The sequence below is a fragment of the Hemicordylus capensis genome, chromosome 2 (genome assembly GCF_027244095.1).
Source record: "Hemicordylus capensis ecotype Gifberg chromosome 2, rHemCap1.1.pri, whole genome shotgun sequence".
NCBI classification, from domain to species: domain Eukaryota; kingdom Metazoa; phylum Chordata; class Lepidosauria; order Squamata; family Cordylidae; genus Hemicordylus; species Hemicordylus capensis.
Genome location: NC_069658.1, coordinates 425716262 through 425740749, shown reverse-complemented (window position 1 = coordinate 425740749; position 24488 = coordinate 425716262). Strand labels below are relative to the sequence as shown.

The 24488-nt window shown below is 47.1% G+C and overlaps 1 protein-coding gene across 1 annotated transcript in view; it reads left to right on the top strand.

The window, feature by feature from the left end:
* Positions 1 to 833: 833 nt before the first annotated feature.
* CS (citrate synthase) overlaps positions 834 to 24488 on the top strand; it is a 47891-nt gene continuing 24236 nt past the window's right edge. The window contains exon 1 of the mRNA XM_053298911.1: positions 834 to 1099. Within this exon, the coding sequence (XP_053154886.1) occupies positions 1046 to 1099 (54 nt within the window). The 5' untranslated portion in view covers positions 834 to 1045. The remainder of the gene's footprint in view (positions 1100 to 24488) is intronic.

Below are 24488 nucleotides of genomic sequence, written 5' to 3'. Positions count from 1 at the left end.
AGTTTGGCGAGGGAAACCACAGCTCTCTTTTTGCTCTTTACCAAATTCAGACGTGCGGCTTTGAAAACCAGAGGTGAAGGGACCTCAAGTTTCCTATTTTGTCTGAATTTGGCCACACTCTGGAACACCACACCCCACTGAATTCGGTAGAATGTATTTGGCTGTAAGGATCATACGGTAGTACCAAGCTCAGGACCTATACAAGAAAGTATCAGAACATTTAACTTGTTTTCTAATGTTTGAGGAGTAACAAGAGTGTATCTTAGTGTCAATGTGACCTTTAATTGTACGACAGTGTGAGACACTGCTGCTATGATATTGCTCCACCCCCTGTGCCACAGTCAGGCTTCCCTGGTTCCTTATGGACAACAAAAATAAGACATGTTCTGTTAACAAGAAAACTTATTTTTAAAAAAACTGGCCCTGCTGTTTTGCCTTCAACAGCCAGCCTGCAGCAATTAAGCAGCTGTAGCCTTTCCTGGCATGGAGGGAAGCGCTGCAATGCTTCAGCTTACAACCACATGATAAACAGAACATTTAAAACACAGTAGCAGGCGAGCGGTACATAAAGTGGGCAATCCTCCAGTCCATCCTGTCCCAGTTCTTCTGACTGCAGCTACTTAAGGAAAAACGGGGACCGTTCAGGCACCCGAGAAGGACGACTAACACTTAGTCAGAGCTACTCCCTTCCCTTTCTTTCCCGCCCACTCGCGAGGGAAAGCCACGCCCATCGGGCCACCTTGTCCAATGGCGTGGCGCTTAGGCCGCCTGGAAAGGGGCGTGCCTTTTTGGATAAAACCGGGTTGCTATGTTAATAACTGGGTCTTCATCAAAAGCTGCTCCGCCCCCCCCGTTGCTGACGTTGCTGTGTGGCGAGGACCCTGCCCGGCGTAGCTCGCTCCTTTTTTCAGCGGCCGCCTCCTCTTTTCAACCTTGGTCTTCGCTGCCTGCTTTCCTCCCCTAGACTCCCCCCCCTTTCCTGAGGCGGCCGCTGGTTCCCCCTTCGCCGCCGCCGCCGCCGAGTCCAGGACTGTCGCTGCTCAACATGACCTTGCTGACTGCCAGTAGTAGGGCGGCCGCTCGCCTCCTGGGTGCCAAGGTGAGCCGCCGCCTCCTTTTAATTTCTCCCCCTTCCTCGGAAAAATGGGACAGGCCACCCTTAAAGGGGCCGCGCCCATCCATCTGCCTCTTCTAGGGTTGCTCTTAAAGAGGCCGCGCTGTGGGTGGGGGGCTGACGGGGCTCTGGGGGGACGCGGGCTAAAGTTGGTGGTGCTTATGGCGGTCTCCTAATAAAAAGTGGATCGGCGAGAGGGTTTTTAGGTGTTCTTTAGGGCAGCCGCGTCTTGTGTCTTTTTCTTGCAAGTTATTTCGTCTTGCATGGCAACTTTAAAAGCAACTGATGGCGGTGGTGGTGGTGGTGTGGTGACTCTTAGCATGATTGCGTTCAGGCCAAGTAGCTACGTTCCCTTGATCTCTCTCTCTCTGTGTGTAGAATCTCTTGTGCCCCTGGGGGCTGGACCTGCCTTTTGCTCCCTTGCGTGTGTCGCTTCAAAACGATTGCTAGGCAATCCTTTAGTTTCCTTATTTCCTCGATCTCTGCAAAGGAAGGAAGGGTTCTTATTAAGCTCCTCTGTGGCGGGGCGGGGGGGCTCTGAGATGGCTGGGAAGGAGAAAGCTGCGTGTCTGGAGGTCCCTTCTCCTTACAGCCTTTTGGTCACAGCAGCAGCGCAGCGTTGTGGGGTCTGATCTGGATGATGGTTTAGGATTTCCTGGCGGTGTGAATCTGTAGGCCTTGGTCGTGACAGGCTGACTTTTCCTGTTCACGTGACCTCTAGAGGGGAAGCGGCTGCGTTTCCCGGGCGGGGGCCGCTTAGCTTATGCGGACTGGTAACCCTCCCCAGCCCGAACTCTGGTATTTAGGGGAAAGGTGCGGCCTGGGTATTGTTGTTCCTTTTTATAGCGTGTGATCGAAGCAGCTAAACTCTGCTGCTTTAGTGGCTGGAAATGCAGCTAGGAAAGTGTACTCGTTCTCTTCCCCCCCCTCCCCTCCCCTCTTCTTGCTCTTAAATAGCATTATCTTCTTCCTTGAAGTGTCTGGCTGCAAGTGCACAGAGGGTAAAGGGTCAGCTGTCAGTCTTTGTCTTGAGCCTGTTGCTGTGTAACTACAAAGAGGTTTAGGCCTGTGCTGCTTTACCCTAGCTTGAATGGAAATCCACTATCCCTTAAGGTCAGTACCCTATTCTGCTGTCGGATAGTGTTGCTTCAGACTGAAATCTTCAAGGAAGGCAAACCATATTGGAATCCGTGTAAATCAGTATCGGTTGACCAGCTCACTCGCAACTGGATGAGACACCTGAGGGGCAAAGTAGGCCTCTAGAGCCCTCAGAAACCAGTCCTTGTCAGAGTATTTTGGGGGGTGGGGTGAACTGGCAGTTGTTAATTGTAGAATGCCTTGGAAGTTTAAAAAACACACACAACTCAAACCATATACACTCGAGCAAGAGACTGTAGCTCCTGACAGCATGTTCTCTAAGATGAAGACTTCCCAGCTTTCATTCCGCTCCTTGTGCTTTGTGTTCTCCGCTTGCACAGTCTCATTGTTTGCTTTCAGTAGTCTGTTTGCTGCTGCTCTGTATGGGAAGTCAGCCCATGACCCTTGGGTGAAGGGCCTCTTGACAATTTTATTTGGATGCCAAATGTATGAAGTTTCCTAATAGCAGTTGGAAATGGAGCATTTTATTTTATTGCATATTATTTTATTGGTCCTGGAGCATTTTATTTTTGGCATATTTACTTTCCCCCCATTCTTAGCTATTTTTCTCTGTACAGTTGCTCTGCTTGGACCATAATTTGGGAATTGGCTGAACCACTTTGTGTCTGGGATAGACATGTAGTCCCCATTCATAGGACAGGACAAGTAGCAAAGTAACCCATTTTCTATCAAGGAAGCTAAGATTAGTACATTCTTAGCTTGTGTCTGAAACAAGAGCCAGACTCTTGTTGATCCAAATAAGCTTTTTATCTCTGTGCTTCTAATTCAACTTCTCTTGGCTTCTCTTCAGTCTACTCCCTCTTCCCTTTTTATTACTGTCTTTTTCTTTTCTCTCTCCTCCCCCCCACCCCACTTTCATTTTCACTTCTCAGTGTACAGGCTGTTCTTTCCACTCCTGAGAGTAATTGCATTTCTAGCACACTTAATTATCTTATGTGGGTGTCGGGAGATTTCAGCATTTTCTGGAAATATAATGTCAAAAATGTATAATGTAAAATTCAGACCTCTATTTGTAAGGACTTGAGGAAGAAAAATCGTTAGTGTCTCATGGGGTTGGTATAAAGGGAGGCTTGCTTATGACACAGGTGTAGTATAATGAAGTCCAGCCCACTCAGTGGGCCACTCAAGCTTGGTGTAATTGAGAAATGCTCTGCCTGCCTACCTACAGTCTCCAGGCATAGATCTGGTTGCAGTCTAAGGGCCCATATGCACAGCTCGTAGCATTATCCTTTTCTGCTGGTGTTGTTTCCACTGTGGCAGGGTCTACTCCTGTTGCAGGCGTGATTAACCTTGGTAGTAGTTAAGAATTGATAGAGCCAGCAAAATGTATCACAAGTGCTCTTCCTGAGCATCTGTGACTTTCAGTGGAATGCTTCCTCTGTGCCTGGCGGTAGGGATGTGCATGGTCCGGAGCAGTCCGGACCAGCACCGAAGGGGGGCCTGCATTTTAGGGCGGGGAGGGCTTGTTTACCCCTCCCGCCTCTTTGCCCCCGCCAGTGGCCGTAATCTATGGTAAAATTGGGGCGCTGGAAACCAGCCGCCCCAGCCGCCGCCGCTTCCGCCCCCCCCCGTGAGCAGATTAGAGAAGGAAAGGCTACTGCCGCCCTCCCGCCCCGCCACCCGCCACCCCCCCACGAGTGCTCACCAAGTTTAAAGAAATTAGAGAGGAGCTCGCGAACAGAGCTCCTCTCTTATCGAAGCCTCCGGCCCAACTGGGGCTTTGGGCGCGCGCACACGCGCGCTAGAGCTCTTTATCCACTAGAGCTTTTGCCGGAGGCCCGGTCTACCCGCCGGGAAGAAGCCGGGTAGACCGGGCCTCCGGCGATCGGAGGCCCAGTCTACCCGCCGGGCCTCCGATCGCCGGAGGCCCGGTCTACCCGGCTTCTTCCCGGCTGGTAGACCGGGCCTCCGGCAAAAGCTCTAGCGGATAAAGAGCTCTAGCGCGCGCGCCCAAAGCCCCAGTTGGGCCGGAGGCTTCGATAAGAGAGGAGCTCTGTTCGCGAGCTCCTCTCTAATTTCTTTAAACTTGGTGAGCACTCGTGGGGGGGTGGCGGGGCGGGAGGGCGGCAGTAGCCTTTCCTTCTCTAATCTGCTCACAGGGGGGGGCGGCGGAAGCGGCGGCGGCTGGTTTCCAGCACCCCAATTTTACCATAGATTACGGCCTCTGACGGGGGCAAAGAGGCGGGAGGGGTAAGCAAGCCCTCCCGCCCTTAATGTGAGACCCCCCCACCCGGACCCGGACCGGCCCAGTCCGAACCAGTCCGGCAGTTCGGAGGCCATTAGAATGGCCTCCAGACCGGTTCGGACACACCCCTACCTGGCGGCGAACCTGTGCCTCATGATTGTGTGAACTCTCATGACAGTTGCAACCACGTGTGAACAGGAAAGCTGTGGTTTCTGGGCTTAATCCCATATGCAGTGTGATGAGGTTGGGCTGGGCCTCCTGTCCTGGTGCTATGGGCACATCTGTGTCTCTGTGTGAGGCATTTGCCATGCCTGTTCCTGGCACTGGAAATATTGGCTATCAGTAGGAGAGAACGAGGCCAAGGACTGTCTCCATTACTGTCCCTGCTGCAGCTGCTCAAACTCTATTGTGGAAGGAGGGCCACCAGCCTCAATCTTTCTGTTTTATATTGAATCAGCAATCCCTTCACACAACTCTGATTTCATTGACTTTCTTGACCATACTAATGGAAAAGTAGGATATAAATTAAATAACTAGCTCATGCTTCTGCACTTATTGTCCAGTTTACTTAGGATCACCAATGCATTCTTCGTGGCCTTCAAAATTGTGGTTTAAAAGATCATGTGCACCAAGTCTAGTTTTGTTGAACTGAATGTACCAGTTGAACATCTCATTCAACTAATAGAAGTGAGGAATGCTGTGTGGGTATGACCCTGCTGACCCACTGCATACTAAGTCGGCCCATTTAGCGAAGATTTGAATAGGTCCTCTGACTTGTGCTTTCTGCAGTGATTATGGAGGAACCTTAGTTTTACAGATGAGAAAAAAACAAGATTAAGAACTGTTGGGTTTTAAGCTGGTATTGCTCTTGTTTGCCTAGGGCTTGCCTAAGATCAGTTTCTTGATCTTCTTGCGTTCCTGATCTGTGTTTAAAAGCAGAGTGGGAGAGAGGCTGTGGGCAGGGGCGTAACTATAATAGGGCAAGGGGAGACAGTTGTCTGGGGACCCCCAGAGGCAAGTCACATGACTGACTCCCCCAGCCACACACCCGCCCGGACTTCCTTCAGTTGTATTTATCCTCCAAAATTGATGTGAGTGTTAAGACCTGGAGCTACCAGAACAGCATGTCTTTCTCTAGTACCATTCAATGACTTGCATCGTCCACAATTTACAAAACCTTTAAAAAATAATTTAGGATGATGTTTTAAAATCTTGTCTCTGGGCCCACTCCAACCTTGCTACACCCCTGGCTGTGGGTGTAACACATACAACCAAGAGTTGTGCTTGTGCAATTAGATGCATATATGATTCAGAGACCCACCCAGTGTTAATCAGTGCAAATGGGTGTGTGCCCACCATTTGTTGAGAGGTGAGATGCTAGTTTAAAACCTCACCTCTTGATGCTATATATTGATTAAACTTACCAAATGTTCTTCTCCCCTCTCCCCATATCCCTTCTTTGCTGTTAATTACAGAACTCTAAAAATAAAGTGATGGTGAGTTGACAGTGTAGGCAGAATAGTAAGTTACAATCCTTACTCTCTGTTCTTTCCTGACATTTGCTGGTGTAGCTCTCCCTCTTGGATGTAGTTTTGATTTTAGGGTCAATAAGTAGAAGGGCTAATGGGCTGGATGATGGGCAGGAGGCCATCAAATGAACGAATAAGCTTGAGATCACAGTGTGCTGCCTAGTTCTAGAGTGTGCACTCACCTTGATGAATGCTTTAAAGCATTCATATTCATTCATAGGATATTACTAAATCTCAAAAGGAAACACAGATTTAACCTGCTACTTCATCTGCTTCTAAACCCTTGATGCCATGGTACTTGGGCCTTGGACCAGATGCAGGCAGGAGGACAGTGGAATGAGGTTTGCACCAGCAATGAGATCTGTTCCAGGCCTGAGTAAGGCTGTGACATTTTCCTCAAAACAGGAAGAGGCTTGTATTGTCACTCAAACTAGTCAAGCCCTGGTCTGCAGTACTTTCTGTAACACCACACCAGAAATGATTAGTATTTCCCCCAAAAAACTGTTTGCGTGTATTTTTATAACTGTGGTGGTGTTTGAACAAATTAATGTATTTTATCGTAAACATAGGATATTAAACCAAACAGGATGTTTGGTGCTGGTGTCTTGTAGGTCACTCTGACCACTGTGCAATGGTGCTAAGCATGTTGGATTGAATAAGAGGCGGGCATGTTACAACTCCTACTCTGTAGTCCCAGTTTTATCTGAGCCAGCCCATTTGGGATTGCTGAAGTACTCAATCCAGTTGGGCGACTAATGTCAAATGCACTTGAATGAATGAGAGGAAGATGGGTGGTTGTAAACCTCAGAATCTTGCTTTGCACCCTACAACAAGTGAGACTAATTTGTCAGTGAGCCATGTAGGAAAAATGCACAGTTGAACCTCTCAGGTCACTCAGTTAGCTCATTAAGCTTTTTCCCTTGGAGAGTTCCATTGCTAAGGTCGTCCTTTGATTGTATTGCTTCATCTGGATGCTGATTTTAAAAAAAAGGTTGGAATGACATGGAGGCCTTTGGCTGGCCTTGCCACTTTAATCGAGCTTATTGTTGACTGATGCATTGCCAATGCATGAGTGTAGATCTAGACATAAAGGTCTGTTTAAAAATAGGTGGTATTCATTGAGACCTCCTTACAACACCTACAAATAATGTGGGGCTGAAATTGGTTGCCTTATACTTGTACCTTAAATGTCCACACAATAAAATAAGCTAAATGGAGGCCAGTGGTTAGCAGTCTTTCCTGGGTTGGTGAAGAAAGTGATCATAATACAGTTGTGGAGGTTAGGTGTGGCACTCTGGGTCATGGCTTGTCCACTAGGTTGTGCCCTAAACAGATTTATATAGGAATCCCTTAAGAGGCTTGGACTCCTGCTGGCAGAAATAAACTGTCCTCTGCAGAAAGGCAGCATTATCCTAAGTTAGGTCTTTGATTTGCTATCTCTGTCTCCATTACAAAGATAGACACACAATAGTTTTACTGGCTTTAAGTCTCTTCATTACTTTCCTGCTATGAAAGTATCAACTGCTAGACAGTTTGCATTGTAGAAAGTAAAACCTTTTGGGCCACTTCTACCATATGGCTGCCTTCTGCACATGCCTGTGCACCTAAATTGTGTTGGTAAGGCAACTCTGTGGCTCACTGACGGGGGGTAGGTGCACACTGGTTGAGGGACAGCGTGGTGTAGTGGTTAGAGTGCTGGACTAGGGCCGGGGAGACCCAAGTTCAAATCCCCATTCGGCCATGATACTTGCTGGGTGACTCTGGGCCAGTCACTTCTCCCTCAGCCTTACCTACTTGACAGGGTTGTTGTGAGGAGAAACTTATGTATGTAGTACATCACTCTGGGCTCCTTGGAGGAAGAGCAGGATATACAATGTAGATGATGATAATAATTACTTGACATTACTTCCATGAAACAACTTTTCCTTCTCAGTTATAGGCTGGTACCTAGCTACTAGTATGTCAAAAGCATAGATTGTATTTTTGACCTGTATATGCATTTGCTTAATGTCCATGCAGTGTGAAATCTACTAACTTGATTAACTGAAGGAGAGGGGGAAAGTCCTCTGTTCTTCCCATGGCTTCACAGAGAAGATTAGAAATGCAAGACCTTTGTTTGCTGAAAGCTCAGAGACCAGAGGAGGATGTTGGGTAGCACTTCCAGTGGTCAATGGATGCAGCACAGCTTTTTAGTCAATCATAATGTCCTGGATCTTTGCTCATTTTGCATCCCTTTTCTGCTTGCCTTAGTGTGGCTTCCTTTACTACCAGAGGTGTTGGCAAAAGCTTCTGCACTCCTTGAAAAACATGCTGTGTTCAAACTGCACTGTGCAAATAAAGTAATGTATGGAGATGCCTCAGTTGAGTGCGGAGTTCCCATTTCTTTAGTGCAGAAAGCATGCTGCAAGGAAAAAAGGTTGATGTCTTGATGGTATGAGAAATAAGGGTATGTACTCATATACTTAAGTGGGGCTGGGAGCCAATGATTGGTAGTAACCTTTATCAGACCAGAGTGTCTTCTATTTAGCTGCTTAACCCTGCCAGTCTGTGTGCCTCCAGCTTATTTCCATGCGTGTATTCTGGAATATAGTATGGAAACACTTCGGGTTAATTCTCTCTTCTTATCCCTCCTCCTCTTCCTCAGTAGGATTTCTTAAATCTAAAGTAATAAAACCCTATATTATAGAACAAAATTTGGAAAACTACTGCATTTTCTGACATGCAGGGTGATCAGATTTTGACCATGACTTTGCAAAATGCCCTTGTTAGCTACAACAATGAGGATTCTAAAACACTAGAACAGAGGCAGAGATGGCTTAAACTGGATTATGATGCATATCTGTGTTATAAAAGTATATCCTTCTCTTCTTGGGAAGGAATAATTTAGCAATTCTTTTATATCTATCTTTTGATTACTTTTGTTTGCTCCTAGGGCAGAGTTTGCATGCTTCTCATTTTTAAAGTATCATGCCAAATTCAGATACTCTGTCAGTAAGAATAGGCCTTTTAAAATTTTTAGTGATTTAGAATCTTGCTTCAGACTTTCTGGCTTTCTTTAAGCACGTTCAATTTGCAGAGCAAAAAATGGCTGCAGGCTTATTTTAAAATTTGCTCTGGAGTTCCTCGTGTCTGTTTCCCCTTTCTGAAGACTGTGATGGCCTTGGTCCTAATGATACAGAAATGATACAAAATTTGTACCATTAATGGTACAGACATTTTGCATTTCAGAAGAGGAAACTTCTCCAAAATGAGGAGTATGGTGAAAAGAAAGCTGAAAGGGAAAATCAGGAGTCACTTTGCTCCACAATGCATGGAGTTTACTCAAAACCACAATACTAGAAGCCCAGTTAGGTTGTATACTCAAAAGGAGGAAAGCTACCACTAAGTCCAGGAGGATGCCAGCCTGGCTAACAGGTAATGTCAAGGAAGCCATAAAAGGGAAGACTTCTGTCCGATAACAGAAGATAACAGAAAGGAACACAAGATAACAGAAGATAACAGAAAGGAACACAAACTCTGGCAAAAGAAATGCAAGGTGACAGTAAGGGAGGCAAAAACAGAGTTTGAGAAACATTTATCTAAAAACATCAAGGGGAATAACACAAACTTCTTTAAATACACCAGAAGCAGGAAACCTGCTAGGGAGGCGGTTGGACCATTAGACAATGAGGGAGTGAAAAGGATTATTAAGGAGGTTGCAGAGAAGCTAATTGAGTTCTTTGCATGTGTCTTCACGGGGGAGGATACTGAGCATATACCTGTTCGGAATCAGGCTTTTGGGGGATGGAGGCTAATGAACTGATTCAGATAGAAGTGACAAGAGATGGTGTTCTAAACTGTCTGGAAAAACTGAAAACTAGCAAATCGCTAAGGCCAGATTTTTTATTATTTTATTAAAACATTTTTATACCACCCAAAACTTACGTCTCTGGGCGGTTTACAATAGAATCCATCTAAGAGTCCTCAAATAACTCAAATATGAAATTGCTGACCTCCTTGCTAAAATATATACCTTATCCCTGCAATCAGGCCCTGTACCGGAGGACTGGAAAGTAGCCAGTGTAACACTGATTTTCAAAAAGGGATCCAGGAGTGATCTGGGAAATTACAGGCTGGTTAGCTTAATGTCCTTTCCAGGCAACTTGATGGAAAGCATCCTCGAGGATAAAATTGTAAAGCACATTCTCTTTATTTAGCAGGGGGAGAGTAACTGGCCCTATCCACTACCAGCACAGTACCTCCAGTGACTGTTGCTGGTGTCTATTTTATGTTTCTTTTTAGATTGTGAGCCCCTCAGGGACAGGGCTCCATCTTATTTGTTTATTTCTCCGTGTAAACTGCCCTGAGCCATTTTTGGAAGGATGGTATAGAAATCGAATAAATAAATAGAACAACAGGCCCTGCTGGGAGTGAACCAGCATGGCTTCTGCAAAGATAAATCTTGCCTCACAAAACTTTTTGAGTTCTTTGAGAGTGTCGTCAAGTGTGTGGATCAAGGTGATCCAGTTGACATAGTATACTTGGACTTCCAAAAAGCTTTTGACAAAGTTCCTCATCAAAGACTCTTGAGGAAACTTAGCAGTCATGGGATAAGGGGACAATTACATGTGTGGATTGCTAACTGGTTGAAAGACAGGAAACAGAGGGTAGGTATAAATGGAGAGTTTTCACAATAGAGGGAAGTAAGAAGTGGGGTCCCCCAGGGATCTATACTGGGACTGGTGCTTTTTAATTTATTCATAAATGATCTAGAAGTAGGGGTAAGCAGTGAGGTGGCCGAATTTGCAGATGATACCAAACTCTTTCAGGTAGTGAAATCCAAAACGGATTGTGAGGAGCTCCAAAAGGATCTCTTCAAACTGGGGGAGTGGGCATCAAAATGGCAAATGCGCTTCAGTGTTGGTGAGTGTAAAGTGATGCACATTGGAACGAAAACCCCCAACTTGAAGTATATGTTGATGGGATCTGAGCTGTTGGTGACGGACCAAGAGAGGGATCTTGGGGTTGTGGTGGACAGCTTGTTGAAAGTGTCGACTCAATGTGTGGCAGCTGTGAAAAAGGCCAATTCCATACTAGGGATCATTAGGAAGGGGGTTGAAAATAAAACTGCTAATATTATAATTCCTTTATACAAAACTATGTGCAGCCGCACCTGGAATACTTTGTACAATTCTGGGCACCACATCTAAAAAAGGAGATTGTAGAACTGGAAAAGGTGCAGAAGAGGGCAACCAAGATGATCAAGAGCCTAGAGCACCTTTCTTATGAGGCAAGGCTACAACACTTGGGGCTATTTAGTTTAGAAAAAAGAAGACTGCGGGGAGACATGATAGAGGTCTATAAAATCATGCATGGTGTGGAGAAAGTAGATAGAGAGAAATTCTTCTCCCTCTCACATAACACTAGAACCAGAGGTCATCCCATGAAATTGATTGCCAGGAAATCTAGGACCAACAAATGGAAGTACTTTTTCACACAATGCAAAATCAGCTTGTGGAATTCTCTGCCACAAGATGATGTGACAGCCAACAACCTGGATGGCTTTAAGAGGGGTTTGGATAACTTCATGGAGGAGAGGTCTATTGATGGCTACTAGTCGGAGGGCTGTTGGCCACCTCCAGCCTCAAAGGCAGGATGCCTCTGAGTAGCAGTTGCAGGGGAGTAACAGCAGGAGAGTGGGCATGCCCTCAACTCCTGCCTGTGAATTCCAGCAGCATCTGGTAGGCCACTGTGTGAAACAGGATGCTGGACTAGATGGGTCTTGGGCCTGATCCAGCAGGGCTGTTCTTATGTTCTTAAATGAATTGCAGTGGCATTATCCTAATTAATATGTATGCTGTTTTGATTTTCGAAATTTACCTTCTGCTACTAATACTGTGTGTGTTTATCTATCTCGGGGCTGGCTTGTTGCCACCATTCACATACTTGCTCTTCCTCAGTAGTGCATAGCTGCCTTGGACAGAGGGACAAGATGCTCTCTTCTCTTTGCTGCCTAAAGAAGCCAGGCACTGCTGAGGGGGGATAAGCAGTGGCAGTCCAGGTGAGAGTGATAGAACAGGGCTGTTGAGATACCTGCAGCAGCTGTTGGTTCTGATAACTGCTACAGCCAGTCAGGGACTTCTGTATGCCAAAGGACTTTTCCAATATCCCACTCAGGGAATCAGTTCACCATGACCCAGTCAACTCCTGAATGTTCTTTTTTTCTCATGGAGACCATTTGCTGTTTGACTTACCTTTCCATATTTATTATACCTGTACCCTGCTTTTCAGTTAGTGCAGGCTCTTGGAGCAGCTTACAACTTATATTAATAGTTACAAGATGCACTATATGAAGGTGTGTTGAGAGTCCAGCTACAGATGAATTTGGGGTCTGGTGGATGTTAAAGAGGCCAGCAGGCCCTCTGTCGCATTTCATGCTGTGAACTCTTCTGAGGCCTACCAGCATAGGTGGTGCAAGGCAGAGTAAGCACTGCCCAGATAAATGGTTCATCCTGATCATGCCCCCATTGCTAGCCCCTGTGGTAATTTGAAAGAAAGGTGTTCTTCACTGGCACACACACACAAAGTATAAATATAAGGAGCAAGTCCCCATGGGTTCTCTTCCATTTCTGTGTAGGATTGGAACATTAATGATAAATACATAATTAGATTTCTAAAAGAAAAATGTGTGACAAAGTTTGTCCTCCCCCGCACATGCAGAAGTGCACTTTGCCTCTTCTGTGTCCCCTAATATTTTTTTTCTAGAGCTGTCACCTCCAACCAATTTTGTCAGTGATTGACCAAACTATTTCCCTAATGCCGTGGTCCTCCAAGTGAAAGACTTGACATTTCTGAGGAGGTACAGAGGTTGCTAAGCAACTAAGGATCCCTGCTGGAATGTGTGGAGTGGAATATTGAGGTCTCTTGTTGTAAGAAGGCAGTTTTCATCCCCTGCTAGCATCTTGCTTAGAGACTGCTGCACCTGTTCTACAGGAATACTAAAGAGTAGCTTTTATATCTTTCTAGCGTGCAGTTCTCGTACCCAAATAATATATATTCCAGCTAGCTGTTGTAGGCAAAGTAGAATAAACCACCACCTCTTAATTGAAATTAAGCAAAGCATCACTTGTGCCAGGTTTCAGAAGCTGGTAAAGTTGTGCTGTTGAGTCGGTGTGGACTCCTGGTGACCACATGTGGTTTTCTTTGATAGAATATCGGAGGAGTTTGCCATCGCCATCTCCCTCGCAGTATGAGTTGATGCCTTTCAGCATCTTCCTATATCACTGCTGCCCAATATAGGTGTTTCCCATAGTCTGGGAAACATACCAGCAGGAATTCGAACTGGCAACCTCTTGCTCTCTACACAAGTTACTTCCCCACTGTTCCATTAGGAACCAGAAATCAGAGTATTCCTTATTATGCATTAGCTGAAACATCTTCCTTTTGCAATTTCAAAGGAGGTAATCCCTGAGCATTTATAGAGTATTCACCCCTTACCAGCAGGAGAAGGCAGCTGCGCCTTCTCTCATTATGCTCTCCAGAAGGCAGTGGAACACTTACCATAGCAAGTGGAATTGTGAACTTCTGCTTTTTTATAAGGCTGAGTCCCAACCAAAACTAAGGGCTGGCTTGCCTTGGAGCAAAGAAGAGGTCATCTGCTTAGCGGCTTGGGCAGCAGAGCATGGCAGGTGTGTATTGGTAATTAGGCCTGCACAAGATGACTTGCTTTGGTCATTTCTGTGATGTGACATGTAGATAACCCTGTTTCTCCTAAGGCAAAAGGGGACACGAACAAAATATTTCTTCAGAGCTGATTTGCTTACTCCAGCTTCTGTGCAAAAAAAACAGTGCTCTGTACTGTAGGCCTATGCACAATAAGAAATATTGGATCAGATCTCACCAGACAGATAAATTATCAGGAGGGCCAACATCCTCCCAGCAAAACTGTTGGCTGGTACAGAGGCGTAACTAGGGAAAACGGCGCCCGGGGCAAGCACTGAAATTGCGCCCCCCCGTCGCCCCCCCAACATACATCTGACTGACACACATGTGTTTTTTCCTCACAACAACCCTGTGAAGTTGGCCTGTATCTCAAACATCAGAATTATGATGCAATGATGATTATTATGATCATGATGTCCCTCCCTCACGCCCTGGTTCTGTTCCTGACTTTCCCTTGTGAGTGACTGTATTTTAACAAAACGAAAACCAAGGACTCCAGAGTAATTTGAGGGACTAGGGTGATAGTGTTAAAGACTCCTTATTCTCCCGCTGTTAAAGAAAGACTTCCCTTTCCCAAAACCGTGCGTTATTTACACCAGAAAAGGTTTCAAATGGAGGGGGAATGCCTCTGTTTGCAACTGACTGCCCGGTAAACCCAGTGCTCTCTTTTGTTAGCTATTAGACTTCACTATCAAGTGAGCATCCTGCCATTGTGTTATAGGAAGCCATTATGCCCTTCTTCACTGAACTGGGCAGAGGGAATGAAAAGATAAATCTGTGCTGCTAGCAGTGATGTACTCTTCAATATCAGTCCTACCAAATTTTCAAGGGACATATTTTAATCTATGATTAAAACTTTAGGCTGTAACTTAAGCATGGTGCTCAGCTGCAAGTAGGGTTAACTGAAATATATGTGATGTACTTCCAAGCAAATGTGTTCGGCTTACTTGGAATTGAGATTTAAGTAATTAATCTACAAAACTGAATTGGTTAAAGCATGAAATCCTATTTTACTAGATTAATTAGATGCATCAGTATTTTATTTGCATTTGGCTTATCACTGACATAACAAATAAATACACGGAGAAATGCCAGCTGTGTTTTTAGAGCATTTCCCAGTAGTTTTAGTGTACAATAAGGGACCAGCAGGTATAAGCATCCATAATTTCAATTTTTCATTTCTATACCAATATTTTACTTACTTGGCTATAAACAATGCCCTCATGTCTACAAACCAAAAAAAGTACTATCTACAAACAGCAAGGACCAACTCTGACAGATGTCCCCATTAATGTCTAACAGATGCATCTTTATTCAGTTTTGCTTTAGGGCAAGAAGAGAAACTTTCAAGTTTGGGAGCAGTAGGGCTTGCACAGCGGCCGCGGCGGCTCCTCCTCCTTCTCCACCCTGCCTGCCCCCTCGCCGCCACCTGATGAGCAGGTCTCGGCCGCCACTGAGAGCATTTCTCAGCAAACACTTGTCCACCAGTGGCTTTTTCTCCCAGACACGCTATTTTCACGGGTTGTGTGGGTGGTGTTTTGTTTGTTTGTTTGTTTTTTAAGGGGAGGAATTCCCTGTTCTTTTGCTTCAATTCTTTCCAGGAAACTTAACACCACGCCACCGCTCCAATTTCGCCCTGATCTGCTTTGGTGGCTAGCTAGTTGGGGGTGGGTGGGAAGCGGAGGAGGCTGAGGGTGCTCTAATTCGAATCCCCTTTCCACCCAAATCCCAAAGGTGGAATAAAACTCAGCCACAAGTTTCTCTCTCTCCTCTGGTTCCCACGCGTGTGAACCCAAGACTCCTATAACAGCAGCCACCGCTAGGATGTCCCCCTGGACAATTCGGATCTCCATCCTCGGCATCACCGCGGGGAATGGGGTGCACTTCTTTCCCTCGCAATTATTAGGGTCCCCCTCCCATATCCTCCAGCATTCTAGTCAGTTTGCAGTTACCTACTGAGATTGGGAAATGAGCCTTTAATAGATTTCCAATTCCCTCCTCTCTCACACCAATACTACAGCTTGAATGCATTTCTTTTAAAGCCCTTTAATTTCAACCTATTATTGGCATTTTGTACCTCCTCCTCCCATCGTTCTCGGGGAAGAAGTGGATCTGATTCTGTCCTTTGCTTTACCACCGTCACAAGGAAGGCTGAGATGCAGGCAGGAAGGAAGGAAGTGGCAGAACTAAATATGTAGGGGGCGGCACGAGAAGCCAACCAACACGCCAGAGTTTTAAGGGGCTAGCTGTTCTGCTTTGCTTTGGAAGGCAGCAACCTTTTCGAACGGTCCTTCTCCAATCACCACCCTGCTCCAGTCGGGGAATCCGTTCCCTCCCCGCGAGTTGTGCAGAACATCTTCCTCCTGGATCCCTTGTCACATAACTTACTCATCATGGAAACTTCCACTCTCCGTGCATCGCGCCTGCAACTATGCCAGAGACATTTTTAAAAGCACAGATTTTTATCAACAACTAAGCCCTGCTGCGCGCAGCCATCAAGCCCTTTAAACATGGATTTCGGTTTAAAAAACAAACAAACCCCAAATTAAGAAGCCCAGTGATTTAAGACTTGCCTCCGCCAAACGCTAGGCTGGAAAACCCCGCTCGACTGCTTGGAGAAAAATAAAAATAAAATAAATCAAGAGAGAAATCGTCTGCTTGGCCACCCCCGCCCTTTCCATTATTGATCGAGACTAATATACAGATGATAGAAAGCTTACCTCGTTACTGAGGAGGAGACTCGAGAGGGAGAAGCAGGCACTTGGCAGGGAATTGACGCGATCACTTGGAAATCTGGCCCCCCTCTCGCCTCCCTCCCTCCCCAGCAGCAGCAGCAGCCGCCGCCCCACAACAACTTAGAGATTAGCTCCTGTCCGACGTCGGTGCTGTCCTCCACCTCCTTCCTGCGCCTGGCTGCAGCCCCAGCCCCCAGCAATGCTCTCCTCCGCCGTGCGCCACGTGCAGAACAGAAGGCGAGCTGAGCTGGGAGGATGCTGACGGACGCACACGCATGCGCAGCGTGACTCTGCACGCTGGCCGAGTCGCGCGTGCGTGCATGAGAGACCCGGCTAGGAGAGCCGAGAGAGAGAACGCCGCCGACCAGCACCTTAAGAGAAGCAGCTCCTGCTGTGCGGCAGCCGCCAAGATGGCAGGCCAACAAACAGGTCGCCCCTAAAGTGCGGGAAGCCGGGAAGACTTCATCCGAGCCAGCAGCCAATCAGTGGAAATGCCGTGCTCGCTCGCGCGCGCTCTCTTTCCCGGCAGCACCTGTGTCTCCCAAGCCAGGCCAGCAAAGCAATGGGGGGGTTGCCGTGGGCGCCGCGCGGAAGGAAGGGACCGCTCATGGGGGAGGGGGCGCCGACGCGCTCCCTTGACTGCTCTGCTGAGCCGGAGACATTTTTATTTTTATTTTTATTTTTTAATTTTTTTTGGATCGTCGGGGGTCATGGCGGCGCCCCCCACATGACCCGCAAAGATGGCGCCGGGGGCACGTGCCCCCCCTATCGTTACGCCTCTGGGCTGGTATGAATTGAATAAGAATTCTGACATTTTGCCAACATAATGCTGGTGATTTCAGGAACTGCATCCTTGAAATAGGAGGAAGGGGGGGGGGATAAAGACAATCCTACCTGAGGAACCCACAGGGCCAGAGTGGGTCGCCTTTGTTCCCCCCACCCCCGTTTCCAAGGTGCAGTACCCTTTAAATCAGCCTTGGAACCAGCAAGTCTCTCCAAGCCAGCTCCTGGGCTGGTTTTTCAGAAGTACGCTCACAGAATTGGGGGTGGGGGGAGGTAACAGAGGGATTATCTGACTCTGTAGGTCCCCTGCAGTTGGTTGCCTCCTCCCACCCCACCCCAGTTTGGGAGTGCAGCTAGTCCAACAAGAATGTCGGAATTAGGGGAAGCAGGAATTCAGATACAACAACAGAGATCTTAGCTGGAGTTGTGATGATCAGGGCTTCCTGCTGTAGTTCCTGAAATTCTTCTGATAGTGCCAGATAATGGGCATATCGGTCTGACATTCCTGTTAGACCAATAACAATTGCACAGCCTTACTATACAGCATTTAATCAGCCTTTGGCAGCACATCATTATGTGACTTCTTGGGAGCCCTGACATCTCTCCTCAGTGTTGTAGACCACATTAGCTGTTGAACTTAATAATACAATAGCTGTAGTGGATATATTGTTCTAGTGCTTGATTGAAATAATTTTCTGTGATGTGTTTGCCTTTGCATGATTTTTCCTTACCAGCAGCAAAGATTGAATGGAATAAATGACTCATCAGAGTTAACTTGAAGGGCTGTGTTTTCTACTAGAAGAGCTGCTGTGAGAGATTGCATGAACCCCCATAGCAATAGCTGGGTCTGCAGGTAACACTGGCTGCTTCCATACATTCCATCTTTATTTATTTAACATATTTTTATACCGCTCCAAACTTATGTCTCTGGGCAGTTTACAACAAAAACAGAAAAGTTAAAACATTCGTTAAAACAGATAAATGATGACAAATAAATTAAAACATTGGTTAAACTAAATGACAGCAAAAAGTTAAAACATTACAATAATTAAAAACCTTAAAACAATATTTTAAAATGATGTTAAAACTATTAAAATGGTATTTAATTAAAAACTTGGGTGAACAAATGTGTCTTTAAAGATTTTTTAAATTGTCAGAGATGGGAAGGCTCTCGTTTCAACAGGGACCACGTTCCAAAGCATCGGGGCAGCAGTGAAGAATGCCCATCCCTGAGTAGCCACCGGACGGGCCGATGGTAACTACAGATGGACCTCTCCTGATGATCTCAATAGGCAGTGGGGTTCATGACGAAGAAGCTGTTTTGTTAAATACCCATGGCCCAAGCCGTTTAGGGCTTTATACGTTACTAGTATTTTTAAGCCCGTTTTAATAACGGGCGCTAGCTGTCTTTTCCCCCTTTAAGCTTTCTTCATATCTTTTGCCCTTTTTGTGTGTGTGTGTCCCTGTCTCTCTTCCTTTCTTTCCTTTCCTTCCTTTTCTTGCTTTCCTTTTCCTTTTTTTAAAAAATATGTTTTATTCTCTACGTTATCTTTTTCTCTCTTCTTTCTATTATGGGCATGTTTGTTGGGGGTTTTTGTGTGTGTGTGTTTTCCTTTTTCTCTTTTTCTATCTTTCCCCCCCACCTTTTTTCTTCACTTTTACCTCTCTTCTTTTTCCTTCCTCTTTGTTTATTTTGTTCATTTCTTTCCTATCTCTCTCTTCTCTCTTTTTCCTTCTTTATCTCTTTTCTTTTCTCTATTGTTCTGTCTCCCTCCCGCATTCCTTGTTTTGTCTTTTGCTGTCTGTTTTTCTCTCTCTGTCTCTCTCTCTTATCTCTCTGTCTTTGTTTTCCTCCACCCTGTTCTAATTTTCCCTTCCCTCTGTGGTTTTTCCCCCCTCTGGGGGACGTTGTTTGGGGGGGGGGTGCTTGTGTGCGACACAGAATGGCTCTGGGCTCTCCAGAATGGCGCCCCCCCCACATGATTAAGGGCCAAATCGGCCCATGTAAATGCCGCTGCGGCCACCGCCGCCGCCCGCCTGCCCTCCCAACTGCCGAGTCCTCCTCACCCCCGTGTCCTCATCCCCGGCCCGAGTCAGTCGGGCAATGAAAGTCCTTAATTTGATAGGGAGAGAGGAGCTCGCAAGCAGAGCTCCTCTCTCTGCAAAGCCTCTTCCCGAACTGGCGCTTTGGACGCAAAGGACGCAATAGGCGTCCTTTGCGCCCAAAGCGCCAGTTCGGGCAGAGCCTTTGCACAGAGAGGAGCTCTGTTTGCGAGCTCCTCTCTCCCTATCAAACTAAGGACTTTCATCGCCCGACTGACTCGGGCTGGGGTATGGAGGACTCGGCAGTTGGGAGGGCGAGCGGGTGGTCGTCGTCGTCGGCGACCGCAGCAGCAATTTCGCTCATGGGGCTGGGAGAGGAGGACTCGGGCAGCTGGGAGGGTGGGCGGGTTAAGGGCAATTTCGCCCTGGTTTTCCATCTTTCTGATGTGCTGCCTCTTCACTCTCGGCGGCTGTCCTGGAGCCGCTGCCGCCTCTGTCTCTCTGCGTCCGCCGCAGCCGCTTGGCAGCTCCGCGGCACGGTAAGGCAATGCCGCCCGCGGGTGTTTTGGTGCCGCCGCCGCCTCTGTCTTCCAGCGGCTGTCTCAGCCGCATCTTTATCTGCTGCCCGCGGGTGGTCTGGTCCCACTGCCGCCTCTGCCTCCAAGCGGCTGCCCCGCGGCTGGGCAGAGTCAGAAACATGGCCGCCTGGTGCCTGTCTCCATTTCTGCGCTCTGCGCATGCGTAGAACAGCCGAGGGAGGCACGGACACACGCCTTGGTGTCCACGGACGGACACCAAGGCTTTTATTAGAGAGGATAACCAGCACCTTGTATTTTGCCCAGAAACTTATCAGTAGCCAGTGTAGCTCTTTCAGTACAGGAGTAGTATGGTCTCTCCGAGATGACCTAGAGACCAACCTGGCTGCCACATTCTGAACCAGCTGTAGTTTCTGGACTACATACAAAGGCAGCCCCACATAGAGTGCATTACAGTAATCCAGTCTGGAAGTGACCAGCATATGTACCACTGTTCTGAGGTCATTTATCTCAAGAAATGGATGCAGCTGGCATATCAGCCAAAACTGATAAAAGGCACCTCTGGCCACTGCCTCAACCTGGGACACCAGGGAGAGGCTCAGATCCAGAAGCACCCCAGACTGCACATCTGTTCCTTCTGGGGAAGTGTGACCCCATCCAGAACAGGCAGATCAAACTCATCTCCCGAGTTTCGAACCCACACAATAAGTACTTCCATCTTATCTGGATTCAGTCTCAGTTTGTTATCCCTTATCTAGTCTATCACCACCTCCAGGCAGGCATTTAGGGAGATTATGCCTTCTCCCAATGAGGTTGACAAGGAGAAGTAGATTTGGGTGTCATCAGCATACTGATAGCACCCTGTGCCAAATCTGATGATCTCTCCCAGCAGTTTCATGTAGATGTTAAACATCGAAGACAATACGGAGCTGTGAGGGACACCATACGAAAGTTCAGATTTTGAAGAACAGTCTCCAAGGGACACCATCTAGAACCTGCCTGAAAGGTAGGAGCGGAACCACTGCAAAGCAGTGTCCGCCACTCCCAACCCCCTCAGACACTCCAGAAGGATACTATGGTTGGTAGTATCGAAAGCCACTGAGAGGTCCAAAAGGACCAACAGAGTCCTCTGTCAATTTCCAATTGGAGATCATCCATCAGGTTGACCAAGGCAGTCTCCATCCCATAGCCTGCCCAAAAGCCAGTCTGAAACGGGTCTAGATAATCTGTTTTCTCCAAGACTGTCTGGAGCTGGGAAGCCACAACCCTCCCAATTACCTTATCCAATCACAGAAGGTTGGAGACAGGCCTGTAGTTACTCAACTCTGAGGGAACCAAGGTAGGTTTCTTTAGAAGTGGTCTAATAATTGCCTCCTTAAGACAAGGAGGCATCCTTCTCTCCCTCATAGAAGCATTTATGATCTCTACCAGGCCTCCTTCAACAATCCCCCTGCTAGATAGTCTAAGCTATGTTGGGCAGGCGTCAAGAGAACAGGTGGTGGGCCGCACTCCTTCAAGCAGCTTGTCCATGTTCTCAGGAGTCACAAACTGGAACTGATCCAACCTAACCACACAAGAGGAGTTGCTGGACACTTCCACATCAAACACTGAAGTAATTGTGGAGACTGAGTCTAAGTCGGCCCGACTACGAGAGATTTCCCCCACAAAGAATTCATTAAACAAGTCACAGCGGTTAATTGATGGTTCCAGATTCTGATTCAAAGGAGGAGGGGCATGTACACATGAGAGAGGGCCCTCTCACAACCCTGAACTCCGACGGACGTGAACTTGCGATTGCAATACGGGCAGAAAAGAATCTCTTCTTTGCCACATGTATTGCCTGAGCATAGATCTTCAAATGTACTCTGTGTTGCAATCTGTTGGATTCAAGTTAAGTCTTTCTCCACTTGCGCTCCAGTCATCTACATTGCCACTTCAGCCCCGTAGTTCTTCCATATATCAAGTGGCCAATTTTGCAGAGGGTCGGAGAGGACGCTTCGGCTCTCTGAAGAGGAGAGCTGGTCTTGTGGTAGCAAGCATGATTTCTCCCCTTAGCTAAGCAGGGTTTGCCCTGGTTGCATATGAATGGGAGACTAGAAGTGTGAGCACTGTAAGATATTCCCCTCAGGGGATGGAGCTGCCGCTCTGGGAAGAGCATATAGGTTCCAAGTTCCTTCCTTGGCATCTCCAAGATAGGGCTGAGAGAGAGTCCTGCTTGCAACCTTGGAGAAGCTGCTGCCAGTTTGTGAAGAAAATACTGAGCTAGATGGATCTATGGTCTGACTCAGTATATGGCGGCTTCTGATGTTCCTATGTAGGAGCAATCATGTCTATTAGGGATGTGCCTGAAGTTGCTTCGGTGCTGGTGGGCGTAATTCTTTAAGGGTGGGGGAGGGTGCACTCACCCCTCCCGCTGCATTTCCCCCACTGGCGCTTAGTTCTTTTCAATCCCCTTGGGGCGGCAGCATTCCTCCCTGCCACCCCATTGTCCTCATTGGCCAGAAGTAGCGATTGCGCGTGCGCCCGTCGTGCACGTGTACACGGCAGATGGGTGGGTGCGTGCATGCAAAGAGCACACGTGCGATTGCTACTTCCGGCCAATGAGGACAACGGGGCGGCAGGGAGGAACGCTGCCGCCCCAAGGGGCTTGAAAAGAATGGAGCGCTGGTGGGGGAAATGTGGTGGGAGGGGTGAATGCACCTTCCCCCACCCTTAAAGAACTGCTGGCGCCGAAACGGCCCCCAGAGCTGAAACGTTTTGGAGGCCTTTATAATGGTCTCCGAAATGTTTCGGGCTCAAGCCTAATGTCTATTGCCCCAGTGGGTTTGCTGTTCCAGTTCTCCACCAGAGCATCAACAGGATCGCTGGCAGAGCCAACATTAAATTCCTCCAAGGCTTCTTGGAACCCTATTGGATCCAATAACCTTTTCAGGCAGATCATCCTAATAGGCCCTTCAGCCCTGCAAAGGTGGGAAGTGATTGTGAGTCCAACCTTAACCAGATGGTGTTCTGTCCATGACAATGGGGAAATCGCAGGATTCCCCACCCACGGAACACCATTCTGGTCAGAGTGAAAGACCAAATCAAGTGTGTGACCTGCAATGTGTGTCGGTCCTGAGATCACTTGGGATAGGCCCATAGTTGTCATGGCCACTATGAACTCCTGAGCCGCCCCAGACAAATTGGTTCTGAAATGAACATTGAAGTCCCCCCAGCACCACAAGCCTGGGCGACTCCAACACCAAGTCTGTCAGTTCAGTTAGGGACTCCGTTGAGCAGCAGGACGATCGGTTGACGAACAGAAGTCCCAGTCTATCCCTGGTCCCCAAACTTAGGTACACACATTCAGCATGGTCCGGCACCTCAACAGGGATCCTGGTCAGGGAGATGTTATTCTTATAGACTGCAGCCACTCCACCTCCCCGCCTGCGGTCCAACACAACTTTAACAGTTGTATTGTGTAGCTCAGTGGTAGAGCAGCTGCTTTGCATGTCAATCTTTGGCGTCTCCAGACAGGGCTGGGGAAGACTCATGCTTGAAACCTTGGAGAGTTGCTGCCAGTCAGTATAACCCTTTAACTGGATTTCTTTCCTCATCCCCCATAAATCCTATCTTTGGTGGCTTTCTGTATGCATCGTGTATGTTACAACTTAATCTCATTTTTGAGAGGTATTCCAAGTTGAGGGAACAATTTGCTCATGGGCATAGCTTCATGGCAGAGTGGAGGTTTGAACTTGGGATTAAAACACAACGTTCTGTCGTTAGTTTAATTAATTAAACAAATATCCCTTCCTTCCTTCAAGGAGTTCAGGAAGTCATACATGGCTCCTCCACATCCTCCATTTTATCTTCACAACAGCCCTATGATAAGGGAGTGGTTGGCCTAAGGTCTCATAGTAAGCTTAACGGATGAGAGTGGATCCAAATCAGTTTCTTCAGTCCTGGTCACTTTAACCACAGCATCACACTGGCAACAGTACTTGTCTGTTGTCCCTAGAACAGCATTGGGAATAATTTGCTGGGGTGCTGGCCTGATCTCTCCCTCTTAAGGAAGATAAACTTTTTTTTAATACTGAGCAGAGTTCAAAGAACCACAGCATTCTAGGGGTTTGGGCAGCGAATCTTCTCTACATCTTGAGGGGAAAGGCCAGGGCCTCAGGGCCCATTTGTGGGGCCTGGGCTCTCTTTCTGCCGCCTTCTAGCATAAATATAGGATTGCCCTCTCAAATGGAAGCAGGGAGGAAGAAAAACCATATTTCACTTGCATATATTATATTTGAATTCAACAAGTTGACCTCAGCCTCATGGAACATTAAAAGAGAGAGATGGAAAACCAAAATTAGACTTATTCAAAAGTTTCTAGCATCAAATGTTGTTGCCTCCCCATGTTAATGTCATCGGTTTGCACAGTAACTTTTCCTACAAATCTCCAAAACAAAGCACCAGTCAAAGGATTCAGTTCAAAGGTAGACAAAGGAAAATGGAACAATAGGAGTGTTCAATAGAGATAACAGAGAGATGCAGTTAATATTCTTGCAGTACAGATAGTCTTTCCATGTACTAGAAGACTTGACTGTGTGGCTGACACTTGCTCATGTGAGTCTTATATTCCCTGTCCCCATGTTGAGGAGCCATGTCTACTGGTAGAGTATAGTAGTCGTAAGCATCTGAGATGACAATGCTGATATTAGTGTCTCTCCCCAC